At 41.4% G+C, this 21,638-nt stretch overlaps 1 protein-coding gene across 2 annotated transcripts; it reads left to right on the top strand.

Annotated features, from left to right (window-relative positions):
* The first annotated feature begins 1,334 nt into the window (after positions 1 to 1,334).
* Positions 1,335 to 21,443, top strand: twz (BTB/POZ domain-containing protein twz). Of its 2 annotated transcripts, none has more exons than XM_017072288.3 (6): positions 1,335 to 1,425; positions 6,284 to 6,718; positions 7,513 to 7,575; positions 17,762 to 17,869; positions 18,570 to 19,057; positions 19,883 to 21,443. In XM_017072288.3, the coding sequence occupies exons 2-6, from the start codon at positions 6,708 to 6,710 to the stop codon at positions 20,314 to 20,316; spliced, it is 1,104 nt and encodes a 367-aa protein (XP_016927777.1). In that variant the 5' UTR covers positions 1,335 to 1,425; positions 6,284 to 6,707; the 3' UTR covers positions 20,317 to 21,443. The 2 variants fall into 2 exon arrangements, with proteins under 2 accessions (XP_016927777.1, XP_016927778.1); XM_017072289.3 differs by having other exon boundaries at positions 6,284 to 6,994.
* Positions 21,444 to 21,638: the final 195 nt, after the last annotated feature.

The following is a 21,638-nucleotide window of genomic DNA, read 5'->3' as shown; positions in this document are numbered from 1 at the left end:
TAATTTTATTCACATGTCTGGCCGCAGGCCAATCCGCTTGGCCCGCCGGCAGCAAATTGCACAGCAACAGCAACAGCAACATCAGCAACGGCAGCAACATCAGCAACCCCGGAACAACGGCGCACCTCTCCGTATCTCGGGTATCGTATCGGTCTTTCTTCGGTGTATATATCTGTATAAATGTATATATATGCCACATTATATGCAGGGGGCAGGGGGCAGGAGCAGGGACGGGGGAACGGACCGGAGAGCTGAAATCCATCATTGGCGCATGGCCCCGGGTCACATTTGGGTTGAAATATTATAATTACAAGCGAACGCCCGCGGGCAAGGCAAGGAGGAAGGTGAGCCGAAGCCGGAGCTGTGGCGTCGAACATTGGCATCGCATCGCGAGCTTAGCCTGGCTAACAACCACACTGAAAAAAACACAGCTTGATTGTTGCAATTTTATTGTAAAAATGTGAGATTTAGCTAGATTTTAATGTAATGTTTTTAATAATAATTGAGTATGCACTTTTCCTAATATCTTCTTTAAAAGACTGACCAATACAAGTGGGTTAATGAAGTAAAATTATAATAGAGTGTGCAATTTTCATAATATCTTCTTTAAAAGACTGACTATTTCAAGTGGGTTTATGAAGAAACATCCAACGTTTGCATTCATATTTTTATGCAACATTTTTAATAATATTTTTCTAAATTATTTATTTTAGATTAATAAAAACATTCCCTTAAAATATAAATGAAAGTGTTGGATATGGCTTCTGAATGAATTATATTCGTGTGCATTAAATATGGCATTATTTATTGAAATTCAATTTTCAATTAAATATTAAATTAGAAGTCAATTAAATTGTAAAAATAGTAAAAGATATTCAATATATTTTTGAAAACATTTATGAAAGTAATCTTTGTATTTGTAAAGGGGACATCAAAATCAGAGTTTATGAAAATGTGTCACCCAGATTTAAATTTTTAAGTAAAATTTGGCTGAAAAATATTTCTAATTATTGCTTAGAAAATAAAATAAAAATTCTGGTATGAGTAAAATGACGTTGTAAAATATAGTTTAAGGTTTTTTTGCCTGAATGATGTATAATTCCATTAAACAGATTATCATATTTCAAGATTTTTTGCCAGTGTAGAGAGGGTAGGAGGGTTAGCGGTTGGACGGGCGATCCAAGTCGCCTGCTGCGGATATGGATACTTAGTTGTGGTGGTTGTGTTTACGTTGCGGCTGATAACATCCCGTGTTGCTGCTGCTCGGAAATTGCCCGCGGCAATGCAACATGTTGCACGCAACACGCTCGACGCCACTCGGCTTAGACCCCAAACAGGCCCCAAAACAGTCTTTTCTCAACGCTACCGTGATTCAGTGTGTTTGTGCTGGTGGTGTTTGCTTTTGGCCTTTGACAACGTTAGCAGGTGAATAACAGTAACAGTTGCTATTGCCACTTTTTGCGCTTGTTTCGCCCCGGTAACTTGTTGCACTTGCACGGCACGTGTTTGGACAACTGGCCGGGGACAATTCCGTTTTGTGGAAGTGGGCGTGGCGGGGCCGTACCACCTGCCACAAAGGATAACACAGGAGTGGCATGTAATTTAAGAACAACACCGAATGCCGGCTGCCTATAATTACCACAGCTGGCCAACTGGAATCACTGTTTTTGTCGCCCAAATATACGAGCGAGCGTCCGGCAGCAGGTGACAATCCAGCCCAACCAACCAGTCTCGAAAAGAAAAACGGGCCCAGAAATGGAACCCTCATTATATGCAAAACACAAACGCACAGGGCCGCCAGCCACTCAAAACTTAACTTATTTTTAACTTGCACATTCTTCCCCGGTCTCTGCAATATTCTCTGCATCGCCTCGGGCCATCTTAGTTGCATGTTCGAGCAATCCTTTCCGTTCCACCGTTCCATCGCTCGTTCCACCCCAAAAAGCTGGAAATAAAGAACTGGTCCGGTCTCCGGTCTCCGGTCTCCAGTCCTCTCCCATTCATAACTCGCGGCTATATCTTCTTTTGCGTTATATTTCCCTCATTCTGCTTGTCTTTGGATATCAACTGTCAGTTTTCGAGCTAAAAACGCCAGCGGGCTAGTTTGTAAATCATTAAAATTATGCACACACACATACACATACCACTCACATCCGCACACACTCATTGTGTATATGTCTATTATGTGTGTGTGTGTGGGTTTGGTCGGAGAAGTTGGCCAAACTGCATAGGAATCATTATGCAGTTAATGACAAATGTCACGCATTGCTAATGACAAAAGGATGTCGGCAATCGACTCCTGAATGCCCCTTCCCCACTTTTCCCTCTCTCTATAAATGCCCACAATTAAAAGGCATTTCTGAAATGGCTGGCTCACTCGTAAGTGAGAGTTCAGCTTTCACCCAGCTGAAGAAGTGGGTTGGGAAAATGCAATAAGACATAAATACCTCGAACAATAATAGGGGTAAACAATATAATCACATTCATTTCAGTTAATCATTTCAGTTCTTAAGCTAATCAACTAAAACATACATATAACAAATAATGTATATTTACTTTCCTAAAGCTTTCATTTGAAATTTAACAGTCATCAAAAGTGAGACAAATGATGCAACATTTACTTTAAATATTTAATAATGGAATTTAATTAATCAAAATGGCATTAATTCAAGTTTTTAAGTACACTTATATTCTTAAATATTATGTGCAGAATACTATTTAGAAATAGTTGTAAGATTTTGGCCTAATTAAATGTTCTTTATTTTTTTAAATATATTTTTTTTGCATGTTAAAATTGTATTTTAAAATAATCTTTATATATATACATTATTGGTGAACTCGGTATTATTTTTGGAGTTTTTTAATATCTTTTGTTTAAAAAAACAGACTTTTAACTTTAAATGATCATTTGTTTGTGAACTAGTTGTTTGTTTGCTGGGTTCCATTTAATGTATATAATTGTTAAGTAGCCAAGCTATGACCGACTCTTGCTTGTATTATTTTATTAAAAATGTCAACGCAACGTATAGGAAATGGGTCTACAACTCACCAACATATGGTGAGTTCACATAAAGATATGCTATGGGTTACCATAACTTTTTAAGAAATCCAAAAAAATCCAATCCAATCCAAAAGTCAATGTCAAAGGGAAATAATTTGTTTGATTGTTCTCCAAGTTAAGGCTAAAAAGGCTCTAACATGGCGAAACCTAAAGGGCCTACTTTGTTAGTTTAAACTCAAAGGCTCGTCGATAGTCTTTAAAAAAGCGCTACACAAACACTTCATTATGGAACGCATTGGCTGTAAAATGATTACCATTCAAATGTTAATGTAAATGTTGTGCCACATATGGATGAATGGCTGGCTGGCTGGATGGATGGGTGGATGGATGGATGGACGGATGGATGCGGGAATTGATGGTTGATATGTGGTCGCTGCAGTTCGGTCGTGCGTTAAAAATTTAACGCGAATTTCAGGCTGCGGCGGCAAAAATGGCATCATTAAGTAAAAGCCCCGCGGCCAGACATTGTGAATTTTATGAGCCTTTTCATATACATTTATATATACACACATACTCGTATATGGGTGTATGTGGGCATGTTTTTGTTGTTTGCTCGTTGGGTATCGTTAATAATAAAAAATATATATGCCTATCCACACACATACATATATTTTAAAGCTCACACACATTCGCTTGTGATGATGAGCCGTGCACACACATAAATAATAGTAATAATAAAAAATCACAATAATGATGATGCTGATGGTGTTGGTGTTGGCGGTTGGCGGTTGGGGAGCAACAAAAAAATCTGCGGAAATTCTCAGCATATGCTGTGGCATTTAAATGTTTGTGTTTTCCCATTCAGCATTCATCGTGATGATATTGATTGACAAGCAAATGCACAAGCCTTGAATAAATATGCAGGGGGGGCGGTAAGGGGTGAAAGGGCGGTCAGTGCGCTGGGGGGCGTGGCGCCTGGGCTACTTTAAAAAGCCATCAACAAATAATTACAAACGAGCGGAGGAAGTGTATGAATGTGGACGCTGATTTCTGAGCCGATGCGAGCATTCATTTTTACCATATATATATGGCATATATATATGAATCCTGCAGCGGCACCCCTGCCACTCCCCCTTCACCCCTACACCCCCCACCCCCTCCCACTGCACTGCCCCCCAAGCGATCCAAACAATAAAGCATAAAGCGCGCCGCACACATTTTGTCGAATTATTTTGTTGGCAGTCCGCTGGCGGCTAACTGCAGCAAATTGGCTTGAAATATTGGTATTGCCATATGTATGAGTTCGTATATGAGTGACTGAATACATACGACTACTCGGCCCCATTTATGTGTGTGTGTGTGGGTGTATCTGTGTGCGTGAGCTTGTGATTAAAAAAATATTTAAAATGAGCTTGTGATTAAAAAAATATTTAAAATGGCAAAAACGCAAAGCGACGTCAAAATAAAGGAGCCCGCTTTCCCATTTCCCATCCAGCCCCTCTTGAAACAATAAAAGCACCCCCTCCGAGCATTTTCCCACCCCCTTTCCATCTAAGTGAGTGAAATGAGCGATAAAATTGCAACAATTTCCACTCGTCGTAGGCAGTGGCTCCGATAAAATGTGAAAAATTAAAATGCCAGTGGTCGCAGGCAACAATTAAAATTTGACATGTTTTATGGATCCCTTAAATGTTTTACAAAGTTTTCAAATTGGCTGGCTGAAATATATTTACCTTAGTTTGTCAAGTGCAACAACAAAATAAAAAGAAGGGGAATATCTTTTTAATATTTCTTATAATTTCATGGATCAACAAAAAAAAAGAAGGGGAATGACATTTAAATATTTGTTATAATTTCATGGAACAACAAAATAGCAAGAAGGGGAATATCATTTATTTATTTTTTATTCAAAATATTTGTATTCTCATAAAGGGTTATCTTCAGATGAACACCCCACCCAGTCACGATACCATCTCTAAGCCAGATCGCAATTTCTGCAGCGGGAAAATAAAGCGAAATATTATTGTGGCGCATATACTTCAAAATGAATTTGGCCGGGGGGCAAATAAGCGAGCATTCCGAAACAATTGCCAATGAAAAATGATGCGACACAACTCTCGGCAGGGGTTTTTTTGGGGTAGAACGCACCCACAGCCCACCCCCTAGGGCTTTTTCCAGCGAGTGGGTGGAAAGTTCGCACTCATTTTAATTACAGCTGCCTAACTGCAGGCCTCACTGTAGTCGCTCTGCTCTGTACTTCCCATTCCAGACCGTGTTTTGAAACACGGCCTGCGGCGTATTTATCACAAGTTTTTCTTTGCATTGCCGCGGGGCAACAAAATATTTCAGCTGCCTCCGTCGCTCAGTCGCTCAGTCGCTCCTCAGTTGCCCCGGGGCCATTCAGCCCGGCTCAGCCCGGCGTCCCAGAGCCCCGATGCCCCGTTCTTCGTACCGCCGACGGTTCTGCTGCTGCTTCTTCAAAGTCTCTGGAGCTGATGCCGCACAAAGTTTCATTTCGTTTGGCCCGCGGGCCCAGCGTTCTATGCTTTGTCATTAACACAAACACGCACACTCGCACACTCGCTCACGCACACTGTGGCAGGCGCACCAATACATGGCCAGACTGCCGGGTGTCATCTGTACATGCACCCACACACACGCACACACATATGGCCAAGGGCAACAAAAACAAGCAGGCTTTGATATTTACAATTATAGAAAATCGGGCATATAGAGATGTCCCCATGATTAATGCAACTTATGGGTTAAAATTGTCAGTACACTAAAAAAAAAATTCAACAAAATTGGGAACGTTCGTTTTACTTTTATAAAATTAAAATGAAAATGAAATTTTTAAAATAATATAGTTTTTTTTAAAATTCTTAGAAAGTCATTTGATCATATATTTGAATACCACTTTTATTAGTGTATCACTTTCTTAAAAATTCATAGAAAATCAATTCTGCAAACTGGGATCATTTATAAAACTTTCAAAAATTATACCTTGATATAGGACTATTTAAAATGTCCACAGTGCTCAGTTAGAGCTTACGATTTTACAGCTTTTTAAAAGGTTTGACCCATTGATTTCCACTTTGACAATTTATGTGGATATAATTTTTATTTTTTAAGTAGTTTTTCTACAAATATTAGACTTGTGTATTATCTGTTCAAAGACATCGACATAAAATCATTGTTTTCCAAACCTGCAACTCTAATTAAATGCTTCGATTCATAAGGCAAGCGAAAGCATTTCACCCAAGCCAATTGTTCTATTTACAGTTACGATGTTAATTGCGGCAGCTTAGTTGCAGGCCACAACAAAACAAGAACAACAGAGGCAAGAACGGACCACTTAAACCGGAAATAGACTATTAAACGTTCACACACACACACACATATAAGGTCATCACATGGTGCGAAAGCCAAGCAGCTAAACAACAAACGGGGCTCTCTTTCTCTCCGCTGCCACTGCTGCTGCTGCTGCTGCTCTCTCTCAAGGTCGTCGGCTCAACACAGAAGACGCCAGCAACGAACTCCACTACACCCGCAACAAGAGGCAACTCGAGCCGCAACACGCAACACGCAACTGCAACAACGACGCAACACGCAACTCGCCATTAGCCAAACAACATCCATCAGCCAGCGAGGAAATTCAGTTTTCGGCCAGCCAGGAAATTCAGTCTTCGGCCATCTTTCGACGCGAATGCAAGTGAGGTAAATTGCCAGCGCTCTAAAGTAGGCAACACTTAAGTCTAACGGTGAACGGTGCACTACGCCAAGCGGAAACGGAAGTAAACACTCGTTGGCGCGCGCATCTGATTGAATTTGAAAACGCTCAACCGAAAGCAGCTAGCGATCAACAATTGAAGATACATATAGAGAATATCGAAGAGTCCCAAAGATCTGAACAAAAAACGAAGATTATTTATCTACGCGCGCGTTGTTATAAAAAAGAGTTAAAGTGCATTTCCTAAATATACCAACCTTTTTGTGAGTTCCTTAAAAGTTTATGAGACTGTGGAGTTGCAAACTACTCCTTTCTTAAGTTATTATGATTTCAGATGAGTTAAAAATTCGTGTTTTAATTGTTCTTTGGACTAGTCTTTATTAATACCATTTTACATTACAAGACTACCTTAACAGATCATTAAGATAATACAAAATAATTACATATTTAAAAGATTTTATCTGTCTGATTTTTAATTAATTTACTTTTTAATTTATCTATTCTGATATCAAATAAAATACTATTGCACTTTTTTACAAATTATGACCAGTAATAAACTCACATAAAAATCTATTAATGGCATTAAATTATTATTTACTTATTATGTACTTATTCTGTTAGTTCCATTTGTTTTATAAGGATCTTATTCAAGAACATTTAGTTCTTTCACTTCTAAAAGCCCGCATTATAAGGGCTCCTACATTATGGCTTAACACTTAAAATGCAATCGTTAATATTAAACTAATGCAAATTTGTTTTCTGATTTTCTCGCCCCAAACAGAACTCCGTTTGTTGCATTGGATCAACGATCGCCGTTGACGGTGGATTCCTCCTGCCCCAAACGGTAAGCGAAAACTGAAAGCTTTTCATTTGCAAAATGCCCCGAAAATCCCAGATAGCCAGCCAGCCTTCGAGCTGGCCAATAAATTAGTTTAAAAAAAGATTCTGTAATAAACGAATTTTTGACACACAACACAACATCGACGGTCCAAGTTGCAGGCCACCCGATCTCGCTCTCCCTTTGGTTTTCGGTTTTGGCCAAAAGCGCCCCAGGCAACTGATTTTCGTCTCTCCCACATGCCAAGTCAGAAATTGTGCGCCATAAACGAAGACTGTTTAAAAAAAAAAAAATTATGCGCCTCAAGTGCTCTGTACCCGCACCAAAGGAGAAATAAACAAAAGTAAGAAGAGTAACCTGTGGAAAGGGGAGGGCCGAAGGAAGCGGGCCCCGGCGACGGGGAGAAAAAATCATACAAAATTCGCCGGAGGCATTTTTGGGCAACCTTAGCCCCCGGCTGAGTTATGTGTGCAGACGAGAACGAGTCGCATTATTTTTTCTACCTTAAAGGCTATAAAATACGATGGTGCTGGGTGATGGTGCTGGGCGGGGGTCGTGGGTCGAGGCGCAGGAGGGGGCATGACCGACCGGTTGTATTGTGGCTGGTCGAAAACTAAGCGGCCAAAAGATGACCCCCGGGCCAAACACACACAGCACACTCGTACAACAAATTTTTGTTTAGCCATCGAATCGACGGTCCGTGAGAGTCGTCCGTCGGTCCATCCGTCCATCTGTCCGCCAGTTTGTCCGTTGAGTCGCAGCCAAGTCAGGAGGCAAAGTTCAAAGCGAGAGCTGCAGTGTGCGGAATTGTATTCAAATAGGGTAATCACTTGGAAAAATGTAATTGTGCCACAGAAATCACTGTCCTTAAATTAGTTATAAAGGTGTCTAAAAGTATGCAGCAATATATTTAGAAAACATAAATCTGATGGATTGCTTGGTTTCATTGTATTCAAAAAGGGTAATCGCCCGGAAAAAAGTGACTCAAATCCCTGTGTTGAAATTAGTTATAAAGGTGTCCAAAAGTATGCAACACTATTTTTTGAAAACAAAAATCTGAGGGCTAGTTTATTGTATTTAAAAAGGGTAGTGACTCGGAAAAAAATTAAGTTGTGCCTCGGAAATCACTGTCTTTAAATGATTTATAAAGGTGTCCAAAAGTATGCCGCAATATATTTTTAAAACAAAAGTTTGGTGGGGTAATTTATTGTAGTTAGAAAGGGTAATAACTCGGAAAAAACTGAGTTATGCCACATTCTTCAAATTAGTTATAGAGGTGTTTAAAAGTATGCAGCATTATAATTTGAAGACCAAAGTCTAATGAGTTCATAACGAAAAACGAATTTTTTTTTTGCCAACCTTTAAACACCTTTGGAAGCGATGTAAAAATCAAAGGCAATAGGTACTTTTTTCACAGTATCAGAAATATTTTACTATTTTTAAAACATCGTAGAATTAAATATACTTTAATTTTTGGCAGTAGCTTTTCCGTTGATTCCTAATCTCCTTATTTCCCAGGCACCACTAATTTAATCCTATTTTTTCCTGTGCATCCAAAGGAAGGAGCAAGGCGTTGACGACCTTCGCCTGTTGCCCTCTCATTCTATGCAGCCCTCTCTTTCATATGGAAGCAACTGGTTTTGGTCTTATCTCTGGCTGTTTCTCGCTGTTATTTTTTGTTTTTTGCATGCCAGACACAAGAGTTTCCTTACAGGGGGCGGAGTTGAAGTCAAAGTCTTGTTTGTTTGCCTGTTTGTTTGGCTGGGGCCACAGTTCGCGATTCTTTGGCCGCATTGTCAGGATCTGAGAGTCCCCTTACCGCCAGCTAATTTGTTTTCATTCAGCGGATTCAGGCTCCAGCTACTTGGATTCGCATTTAAATTAACGGCCTATACCTGCTGCTGTTTGGGAACCAGCGGCAAAGTGATTTCCATTACGTGCCAATAGTCAAAGCCTTCGCCTGCTCTTGCTGCATTTGAATGGCTGAGGCTGTGCCACAAAAGCTCTTAACGCGCTGTGTGTTAATTAAGCTGCAATTCGGCATCATTACCAGCATCAACATTGCGCTGCCAATTTGCCACCAACCGAGTGGCAGGGCAGCTCTCGCTTGATTCCGCAAGGGGTACGACTTACGCATATCGCTTGTATGCTCCGATTTTTAAAAATTATTTTTTTAAAATTTAAAATGTGTTTTACAGTAATTTATGTATTGCTAAATATTTTGTTCACTACAGATTTAGTTCCAAAAAATTCCACTAATTTTAAAGAAAGTATAACTTTTATACTTTTTATAAATTAAAATTGTATTATTCAAAATAAAACATAAAATAGTATATAGTATGGAATTCAAAAGTGGTATTTTATATATATATATTTAACAAGAACCTTCGTTAAAAACATATTCTCACTAAACTGAATTAGTAGCACAGAAAATTTAACTCATTCAATTTAGTTTATTATCCTTGTTACAGCTAAACGATTTACTATTCAACATAAAATTTAAAATTCTCCAAGTAAAGAATTTAAAAGAATTTTTAGAATATTTAATATATTTAAGAAAAACCTCTCTAAACCAAATTAAATGTATAGAAAGTATGACTATTATCCTTTTTGTAATTTAAAGCTTAATAACTATAATCTGAGCCCGTGTTGAACTAGACAGATTAAAATATGTTATTTTAATATCTACCTTTACCAGTCAACCTTGTATTAAATATCAATTTTTACAAAATAAATATTTAAATACAAATAATAAAATCGATTACCAAAATGAAGGATTTTGTGACACTACCAAAACCAACATTTCATATATTTCAAAGGTATTCTTGATATTTCCTGTTCTCACTCACCCTTGCTAAATCCTTTCGTAATCCCTATAATACTCCTTCTTTACACTTCGTTCATGCCCAGGATTACCCATTCCGAAACCCGATTCTTTGGGCCAACTGCACCTGCTGCTGTTGTTGCTACAGTGGTGGCAAGTGCATTTCACTCCAGTTGCCTTTGTGTTGCATCTGCTGTTGATGCTGTTTTTGGCTGCGATATGCACACGCAAATTGCACCAATTAGGCGGCCTGCATTGTCTGCCACTGCCAGTTGCAGTTGCAGTTGCGAATCCAGTTGCACTTGCAGGACTGCATCTGAATGGGTTTTCGGTAGTGTGGTGGGCTTGGTTTTCTGGCTACCCGTTTTCCGAATCGTGTTCCATTGTTTGAGCCCTGTTCGAGTGGAAACATGGCTGTTAATTATTATGTACACTTGATTAAGTACCAAGCCTCCCGACTGAAAGCCCCTTTTCGAGCTATCAGTTTGCTCACACGGCGAGCAAACAACGCTGCGTATGCGCAATGTTTTCCTTTACGGCAATATTCCGACGCTTTGCCTGCTTATCCCTTGCGCTTTTGACTTTCAATTCAATTTTCGAATTTAGCAGAATAAAAACATCCTATCTCTAGGTAGACACACACATGTAGATTTATCCGGAATATATTTATTTTTTGCCTGTCGTCGTGCTGTTGTTTCAGTTTTTCTTCTCTTTTTTTTTGCATGTGGAGGTCGGAGGTCGGCGAGTTTGTGAGTTGGCTGAGTAATGTTTGCTCTGCATACGTAGCTCCAAAACCCCTCTCCCCTTCGGACGGAAAACCCCTTTCACAACCTTCCCTTGGCCCGCTTTTTGCTGAGTGAGCCATATGCAGCGCAATCGTCGTTTTTATTTAATATTTTCTAATAAATTTTTCAAAGTTTATTTTTGAAAGCCTTGCAGCGTTTTAATATCTGCTGCTCCAGTATATGCCAGGACTCCAGTTACTCGCTCACTCACTCAACTTCTGCCAGACTTCCTCGCCCACATATACTCTATACTCCCCATATATATATATTTTCACATATATATCGCATATATTTGTACAATTTGCCATGGCGCACACATTCTGCAACTTTGGCTAACAATTTTCGTAGCATCGCAGAGGGAAAGTATGGGGAAAGTGGAAGGGAAAGGGGCATAGAGGCAGCCCGGTCTGATTTCCCATATGCCGCAGCTCCAGCTCCGCCGTTTGGATTTTGGACCCTTTGGCTAAAGACGACGTCGACGCAGAAGTTGAGTTCGGGCACTGCAGCCCGAGATCCCAGAACCCAGATCTGGGAGGAGTTGGGAGTTGGGGGAGCCTCCTGGCTTTGGCTTTTTGTGTTTTACTTGGGACCTCCGACTGCCCGGCAAAAGTTTTTCATTTGCCTGCTCATCAGCGTTTTGATTTTGGTTTTGGCCAACTGCGAAACGAAACGAAAACAAGCCAGGGCAACGGCAGTCACTCTCCACATCCTCAGCTATTTCGACCTTCCCAAAAAATCGCTCGAGGCATTTGGATTCTTCTCAACTTGTCCCCAGGACATTTTGCAGATTTTTCCTCTCGTGTGTGTGTGTTTACTTTATGTTTGTCTTGGCTAGATACACAAGCGTTCCGTTCCGCATTCCCTTATCTGCAGCTCCCGGGAGCCGTAAGTTTGCTTTCTTTTGCCAACCAACCCCGAATATAAGTCCTGCCTAATTGGAATCCTCAGCCCTCGCCTCCGTCAAACATAATCTGCCGCTGCTGCTGCTGCTGGTGCTGCTGCAAGTGTTGCAGTTTGATAAATCTTCGGGTTCAGAGTCGGGTTCCCAATGTTTTCGTATTAACTTTCGAGGTGGATTCAGTGCAGCCGACGTCGCTTCTTTGCCGCGGGCGTTTTAAAATTGAGATAAGATTTTGCCTCGAAAACTTTCGTTTTGCTTTTTATTTGCCCATTTTTATGCTACTGCTATTGCTGCTGGTGCTGTTTTCTTTCTGCTTTTATACTCTACTGTTGTTTTGCGAGCTGCCTGGGGAGCATTGAGGAGACGGAGACCAACTTAGGTATGATATCTTTAAATGCAGGCAACACATGGTACACATGGGGTATAAGCCAAAGCCAGAACGGACACGACTAGACTTACCTACCAATCGCAAAAGTTTGCGCCTCCGGCTAGCCAGCCATCCTGCCATCCTGCTCTCCAGCCACCCAAACCCTTGGCCTTATCGGAATCGGAGTCGCAGTCGGGTTTGGGTTTGGGTTTGAGTTTCGTCCGGAACGGAACGAGACGGAACGGATCGGGAGGAGTATCCTTGCCGTTGTGGTTACTGGCTATGTTCCTGCTCCTTTGTTGTTGTTGCCACTGCTGTTGCTGCTGCTGCTCTCGTTGCCCTCAGCACTGCAAGGATAAATGAATGAGGAGGCAACCGGCATCCACACGGGCATCCACATCCACGACCACCCACCGACACACACACGGCGGAGTCACATGTATGAGCCGGAGAAGCCCTGAAGGAACCACCCAACCCAGAACCCACTAGAGAGGGGGTGGGGGGGGCAGGAAAACCCCAAGTTTCAATCCCAAACACCGGGCACCTTGCCCGACTACAGTGGGCACTCGCTCGTGCAGAGCCCCAGTGGATTACATTCGGGGGCAGATAGCCCCTCGCTTGCCCCTCCTCGGCCACAGAGCTGTGCTGATGAATAAGCTACCCACCTTCCGAGGGTCCCTTGGAGCCCAGTTCCGCCCGTATTCCGCATTCGGTATTCCAACGTACTCCTTGCCTCCTTGGCGAGGCACGGCTTGGCTTGGCTCGCTTTCCTTGCTTGGTTTCGTTTCGTATCCATCCATGATTTCCGCACTAATTCCAAACGATCGCCGCGGGCCTAGTCAGCTTTTGCCCTTTTTCGCTAGCCCTCTCGCTCTCGCACAGCTAGCCTTCTCTTCTAACACTGGAAAAAACGTTTTTCATCATCCATTTAATTAAGTTTTATAGTTACACCAACCTAGTAGTGATATATTAGCTTATAATAGTTTGCATTTCTTTTTTTTGCTTGTAAAATTTGGTATATGGTACTTGAACTATGTATGTTATGGTATATTTAAGGATAATAACTAAGATTTTAAAATTATTTTTAAGAATCCTAGTTATAACTATAGAAAGTGATTCCTACTTAAAAATAATTGTTCACAACCCGCAAATAATGTTCTAAAATCTAAGTGATATACTAAGATTTAATTTTCCAGTTATGAAATTGAATCCTCTCTAAACTTTGTAAACTACTTAAATTTGAATTCCACTTGTGATTTAACATAGCTTAGATATTTTTTTAGTTAAGTTATTATAATATAGTCAATGATAGTAATACAACAGTGAAGAGGTATTATAAACTTATCGATTTAAAGCGTTTAAAAAATAATTATGTCAATGGTCCTGTAAATTGGTGATAGTTTTATGGACTCTTCCAACTAGTTTTGTACCCTTTTTTTCTGCGAGTGCTGAGAGCAACCAGGACACTCGGGCTGTCTGGTCTGGCCTTTGTGTGCGGAAGGTTGGCTGGCCGCAGGACATTTTCTAGGGTTACATAGTCAGCGTCGCAGTCGTCAACGTCTGATGCTCTGCCTAGGTGTGTGTCGCTATCTCAGTGTGTGTGTGTGTGGGTGTGTGGGTGAGTGTGTGTGCGGTGTGGTGTGCACTTTAGCTCATTTCTTGGCTTTTGTTTTCGCTTTTGTCCTGTTTTGGGAGGGCGAATGTCCCCCCGACACCCATACCAACCCAACCAAAACCCACTCAACTACCCGATCCGAAAACCGAACACCCCAAGTCGTGGGGAATTGCCTGGGTGGCACCGGAATGGGCGGGGACCTGAGCTGAGTTATCCTCCCAGCATTGGGCATCGAACATTGAGCATGTGCCAACGGCCAGTTTTGTCCATAATTCCTTTTTGGAAAATGGTTTTGCCCCGGGGCCAGTTCATCCCGGACTGGTCAGCAACCTGATATCCAGCTCCGCACTCACAATCTCAACAATGGCAAAACTAATAAGCTCACAGCAGCCATCTCTTTCTGCCGAATGAAACATGAAACTCCGGCAGAAGTATAAGAGGAAGTTTCCTCCTCCAACCGCCTCGTAGCAAATGTGCAATGCCAAGAGTTAAGAGTTAATGGCATTGCCATTAAAACCAGTCCATCGCCCAGCAAAGATGTCAAATGATGGCCACAGAAAGGCCGAGAATGCAGTATTCGGAATTCAGAGCAGCAGGCGGGATGCCAGGATGCCGAAATGATGGGGGGAAGTCGGTTGACAAATATGACTATGGCAAAGGCAACTCTTCAAAATTCACATTCGCCAGAGCTGAGCTCATGACACGAGTCTTGAGATCAGCACAGGCTGGTATGGGACAATCCAACCTGCTCCGGTTTTCACTTTCGAGTATTTTGGGTCTAAATATTATCTTGGAGAAAGATTAGCCTTAACACATTTTTTTTTAAATTTAAATATTATTTAAGGAACCAGCATCTATTTTTTATAAATAATATGATATTCTTACTTTTGGTTCTTGATAACAGATTGTTTAAAAATATAACTGCTATAATCTCTAACTATATTAAAATGTTTTGTTTGATATTTATTAAACCTTGTTTTACATTAGTTTATGTAATATTCATCGCATTTCAAATATGATAATATTTTATCACGACCGTTTAATATAAACTAAATATTAAAATTGAAAATGTGAAAATAGTTTGGACAGCTTAAAATTTAAGTAGTGGTACTGAAAAAAAAACAACAAAATACATTAAAAAATATATATTTTTAAAATTTGCTAAAATGTTTGATAATTTAAATGATTCAAAACGAGTGTTTGTTGATTGTTCTTTAAATCCTGTCTAACCTGTCATATCTTCAATACTTAAGACTTAGAAATCGTAACCTTATATTTCGGCCATGTCACGGACTCACCTCTCGGTCTCATCTCAAGTGTAACCAAAGGCGCTGCGAACAACTCCAGCAACTCCGAACCCCGCTCCCCATTCAGCCGGCAGCCTTGCCCCTCCTGCCCCTACTGCCCCCTTTCCACCCGCCGCCACTGCTCATCCTGCTACTAGACGGCATAGAAAAGATACCGCCCGCGGTGATAATGGACTAGAATAGGATGCAAACTGCAGTGCTTGTCTTATATACAATACCGTTAGCTCAGGGTGTCCACACACACACACATGTGCACCTGTACAGCCATATGTGTGGGTGTGTGTGTGTGTGTGGGGCATGTTGTTGTTGTTGCACCTGCTCAAGTGGGCCGCAAAGCAATTGAAATTGAATTGTTTGTGTGGCAAGCCAGAGCTCAGGCATTGCATATTTTGTGGCTGCAACTGCAGCAGTTGGCCCAAGGAGGAATATGGCCAAGAAGGAAAGGAAAGTAAAAGGGAGAGAGGGAGGAGGCAGGAGGGAAAAGGGGTCGAAAGGATATTGGCTAGGAAACCATTAAGCCAGATCCCATAAACGAATATCCAATGTTTGATTGAACGCATTACTCACGCTTTATAATTGCCGTAAATTAATAAAACCCAGCTATGTAGCACTTTACCCAGTTTTAGACCCTCTCCCTCGCCATTTTTTTCCATGAGAATGCCTTGCAGACATTTATTTTGTGCAATTTTTTTTGTGGCACTGCTTTTGGTTTCCATTTGCCGTAACCCGTAACCCGTAACCCTGTTCGACGTCCTCTCCTTGCGACTCTATTCGCTTTTTAGCCCTCGTACATTCGTACATCCACTCCCTGTCCAGTTCCCATTCGCATTTGAATGTTCATGTAGTTAAAGTTAATCAAATCGTAATTACCCAGCCCCAGTCGTTTGCCCACAGGGTCTCAAACATTTAAAAAAAGCAAACTTGTTTAGCTACATGGATAGCGCTGTTTTGCGGCTGAACGAAGAATTTATGCTCTTTGTTACTGTTACTGTTGTTTAGCAACATACCATACTATATAACTTTTAAAGTCTTCAAAATAATCTTAAAAGAGTAATAGGCATCTAGTCCAAATGTTACTGTTATAAATCAAAATAAGCTTATAATTTGTCTAATATTTACATAAACCATCATTCAGTAAAAAACAATTATACAATGTTTCAATCTATGAAATCTTTCTCGAAATCCTAAGTACACATTTAAATATTCTTTTCGTATTATATGTGACTTTACCATTTTTCTTTATCATAAATAGTTTTATTTTTAATGGTTAAACCTAACCTTTTTCCTCCATCATAATTACTTATATTTTTAATGGGCCAACCTAACCATTTTCCCCCATCATAAATAGTTACATTTTTAATCGCCAAACCCAACTACCTTTACAAGGTTACTTCGTACGTAACGTGAATTCATAACTGAAGAGAACTGTCTGCGAGCCAGGTTAATGTGCATAAAGCATGTGAACATTTGTCATATGGGGCCAACTCGTTTCAGTTCCTCACTGGCTGGTTGATTGAGTTTTATTAATTTGCGGTCCTGGAGTCGAGAAACTGATACTGATGATGGTGGTGATGAGGGCTTTGGCTTCAGATTTGGCTGAGCAGATTTAGATGTAGCTTGGTAATTGGTGTTGACTTTGTTAAGTCGGCTCAGTGGCCGCGTTGCGCATACGCCATGTGGCACGCATACGACTGACACGTCATAATTGGCGAGCCCACATCGCCCATTGCCGCTTTCCTCCGCGAAACAATGTGATTTTCGTGTGAAATTCGACTGGCGACCCTTCCGGCAATACAACAACTACAACAACGAGTGCTAAAACGATGCATTCGATGGCCGTTAACATTAACTGCATCCACAGGCCGCCCAGTTTTGGTATGGTATATGGTGTACGCGATGGGATGGGATGGTATGGGATGGTATGCTATGGTATATGGCATGGCGATTTGCTCTTGTCCACGACCAAAGCTGCAGAGAGCCGATCGCTTGGGGCCCCAAGCCCCGTAACCGAGATGGAAACGCAGTGAAAAACCAAATATTCCCACACAATCAGCCCAAGACTATGGCCATATGAAATATATATATACGACTTGGCTCTACGTCCCCCCGCCCCACCAAATCCAAATCGTTGTATGTGTGTGTGAACTTTTATGGGCCCTGTGGAGAGCTGCAAGCGATATTTGGCCCGTCGCGGCATTTTGGTTGTCACGTTCGCTGTCCTTCGTCGATTTTGTTGTCCGTAATCAGAGTCAAGTCGATTTCGGTTTGCCGCGGAGGTCAAATTGGTTCTCATGATTACCGTTTTCGTGTGCCCCCTCCGACTTATATAAGCTTAATTCATCATATAGATTACCTGGTAATTAACTAAGATTTGTTTTATAACTCGGTTACAGGAAAAAATGCGATATGGATCGAGAGCGCGAAAGAGATGTCAAGGCTCTGGAGCCACGCGACTTGTCCTCCACGGGCCGCATCTACGCCAGAAGCGACATTAAAATCAGGTATGGTTTCAGGATATAAACAAATTAGTTATAGACGGGAAATTATAGACCAACAATTATATAAATTACCTTCCAAAAAGAAGATGCAGCTACCATTTCTGATTTTAGAAAATGAAGATCTGTTTCAGTCTATAAAATAAATTAATTTTATTTCTTTACAAATTTCTGTAGCACTAATTTTTAATTTAGATTTAGAAAGAAAGCAATGCCACATTAAAAATGATTGCAAATTCATAGTACTAAACAAGCAGGACAATAAACATGTTTAATTATAAATGACTATTGTTTCCAACGAATTTCTAAAATGAATATTGCCACTTTTGACCTTATGACACTTGCTTACATTTTGTCTAACTGACTAGATTTAAATTAAAATGTCAAGGAAACCTAAAGCATATCTATAAAGATATTTGTTAAATTTATGACAAAGTTATTGCCATGAAGTGTCATAAGGTTAATAATTAATTGATTTTTAAACACGTAAGCTGTACTTTTTTTTAAATTAGTAATTTTATGTTTAAATCCCCTGGTTTGCTTTTGACACAAGAATTATTAAAATCCAGAACTCGGGTATACCTGTGACAAGCAGAGTACCCCATTGGCGGTACGATGAAGTCAGGCATCCAATCCCCAAGAGCGAATCCCATCCCCTTGAAACAAACCATCTCATTGTGAATTCGTGAACGGCTCTCGCCCGCAGCTCCTCGCCCACCGTCTCGCCAACGATCTCAAACTCCTCTTCGCCCACACCGACGCCACCCGCCAGTTCCTCAGTGACGCCGCTGGGACTGCCCGGAGCGGTGGCAGCTGCAGCCGCCGCCGTCGGAGGAGCCTCCTCGGCGGGGGCCAGTTCCTATTTGCATGGCAACCACAAGCCCATCACCGGCATCCCCTGTGTGGCCGCCGCCTCCCGCTACACGGCTCCCGTGCACATCGACGTCGGCGGGACCATCTACACCAGCTCTTTGGAGACGCTCACCAAGTACCCGGAGTCGAAGCTGGCCAAGCTCTTCAACGGCCAGATACCCATCGTCCTGGACTCGCTGAAGCAGCACTATTTCATCGATCGCGACGGGGGCATGTTCCGCCACATTCTGAACTTTATGAGAAACTCAAGACTTCTGATTGCCGAGGACTTTCCGGACCTGGAGCTGCTGCTGGAGGAGGCTCGCTACTACGAGGTGGAGCGTAAGTATTCTATTTAATAATCACACTTGGGGGAAATGAGTATCAAGTATTCGGAACAAAAAGTTATTTTGAACACCCCGAGTCTATTAATTTGATTCAGTTATCCAAAAGTATTGTTTTCTTTATGGTGTAGTCAGTCTTAAGTGTTTGTCGTAAAAACGTATTGTTGCATAAAGATATATCAGAAGGTCCACCCGACTTTGTATTATGATGTTAGCTACGTTGTAGATCATAATTGTCGAAAAAAATACTACAAGTGAAGTCCTTTTCGTCCATATTTTCATTATGACCGTATGGTAGAATAAAATGTTGAAATTATTTGAAATTGTTTATTTATTTTTCATTGATCTGTCTCAAAGTCAGCCTAAAAATTTTACTTTTTTTTTTGATGATCCTAAGACAGTTTATCCCTCATACGTAACGTTGCCGTAAGGCATGAAGGACTATTCAAATAGATCAGCTTAGATCATATGGGACCTGAAAAAAAATGATATGGCACTTTTTCACATTATTATTACAGTGGGCCTAGAACCATTTTAAATGATGTGAGAAATTATTATTACTTTATTTTGAACAGAATTACCACGGGTATCCCTATGGTTTGTAAACATACCTCTATCCTATCTTTTAAATATTATCTTAATTAAATCAAGCTCACAAAGAAATATGATTTCCAACTAGCCAACGATACTTGATACTTTTCCTCTGTGCATAGAGCCTCGTTATGGCCACCAGCGATTATAGCTAATTTGCTCTTCTCCCCTTTCTCCTGTCTCATGTCTCCCGTTCCATTCTCTCCACATGACCGGTCCGTTGCGCCCGCAGCGATGATTAAGCAGCTGGAGAGCATGCGCAAGGATCGCGTTCGCAATGGCAACTATTTGGTGGCGCCACCCACTCCACCGGCTCGGCACATCAAGACGAGCCCGAGGACCAGCGCATCGCCGGAGTGCAATTACGAGGTAGTGGCGCTGCACATCTCGCCGGACCTCGGCGAGCGCATAATGCTGTCGGCGGAACGGGCTCTGCTCGACGAGCTCTTCCCGGAGGCCAGCCAGGCGACACAGTCGAGTCGCAGCGGAGTGTCCTGGAACCAGGGCGACTGGGGGCAAATCATCCGCTTCCCCCTCAACGGCTACTGCAAGCTGAACTCGGTGCAGGTGCTCACACGACTCCTCAACGCCGGCTTCACCATCGAGGCCAGCGTCGGGGGTCAGCAGTTCTCCGAGTATCTGCTGGCACGACGCGTTCCAATGTGATAGGCTCTGGCTTGGGACTCCCCAGCTCCCCAGGAAGCTGTGGCTGTAGCAGCGGCACCAGCAGCAGCTGCATCTGCATCTGCACCCATGGTTCCGGTGGCTCCTGTGGCTTCTGTTTCCGGTTCCGGTTCGGGTTCGGGTTCGGGTTCCCTGCGACGCAGGTCTCTGATCCATGTGCGTTGCAGGCGCTAATTGATCTGGGTCAGGTGACCAAAAATCACAGGTGGGGAGGATGATATATGAACAATTCCAAGTGATACCAAGTACTGACAAAATCAAGGTTAGTCTACGACAATTGAGGGAAAATCCCAAAGCAGCAACTATCAACTATAACAACTTCATAGAGAGCTAAAATTAGCTTCTAAACAGAGAAATCATATGGAATGTGAAAGTTTATTAGTTATTTTAAGCTGACTAAAAACCTTTCTCCACAAAACCCCTAACATTTCCAGCAATTGCAGTAGACTAATAACTTCATAAGCAAAGACTACCCAGAATTGTTCATATGTTCATTTCAAACCACCCTCGTTGGGGGTACTGCACTGCTCTGAGCAGTAAAAAAAGACAACTTTTAGAATTACTTGGAAACCCTTCGCTGCGGACGCAAGTTCCGAATCTGAATCCAAATGTTATTTAATGTTTATCAATTAAGTTTGCTGGCACAGACACTGGACGCAAACACACCCGTGCGTATTATTAAGCATTTAGAGAGCCCAGAGCCCAGCACTGATTTTGTTTTTTAGCCTTGCGTTTAAGTCGAATATTGTTTTCTCTAAGTGTACCACCTACTGCTAATGACCTTGAGTTGTTCCATTGATTCGAATTGGCCAGGAATCGAAGCTGGCTTAAATTATTGTAACACACACACACACACACGGAAAACTATGGTAGAGTAACTCACAGCGAAAATAGTTTTGTAGTACTTAATTGATGTAATTGAACCTTTATGAATGTAAACTATGGGATAACTTTTTCAATATATACGAACCGACGTCTAAATAGTCTACACCAATTCAAATACAATTACATGCAAATATAGATATATTCAACAAAATACAGTTTGCGACCACGCCCTCTATAGAACAACCACTCAATTGAATATTTAAATAAAGCAAAAAATATGTGTACATTTTTCAATATCATTTATGGAAGGCTTGGGTTTAAATTTGAATGCTTAACGGGCATCAACCGGTTATTAAGATGGTTCAACCGGTAAAGTATATAGATGGCGCTTTGTCTTTGACATGTAAAGTATAATGTATGATGTTATGTAAATACTGGTAGAAAACTACGTAACAGGTTGAAGAATTTACGTTCCTATA

The sequence above is a fragment of the Drosophila suzukii genome, chromosome 2R (assembly GCF_043229965.1).
Source record: "Drosophila suzukii chromosome 2R, CBGP_Dsuzu_IsoJpt1.0, whole genome shotgun sequence".
Lineage (NCBI taxonomy): Eukaryota > Metazoa > Arthropoda > Insecta > Diptera > Drosophilidae > Drosophila > Drosophila suzukii.
The sequence above is the reverse complement of the archived record's forward strand: the minus strand, read 5'-3'. Positions and strand labels throughout refer to the sequence as shown.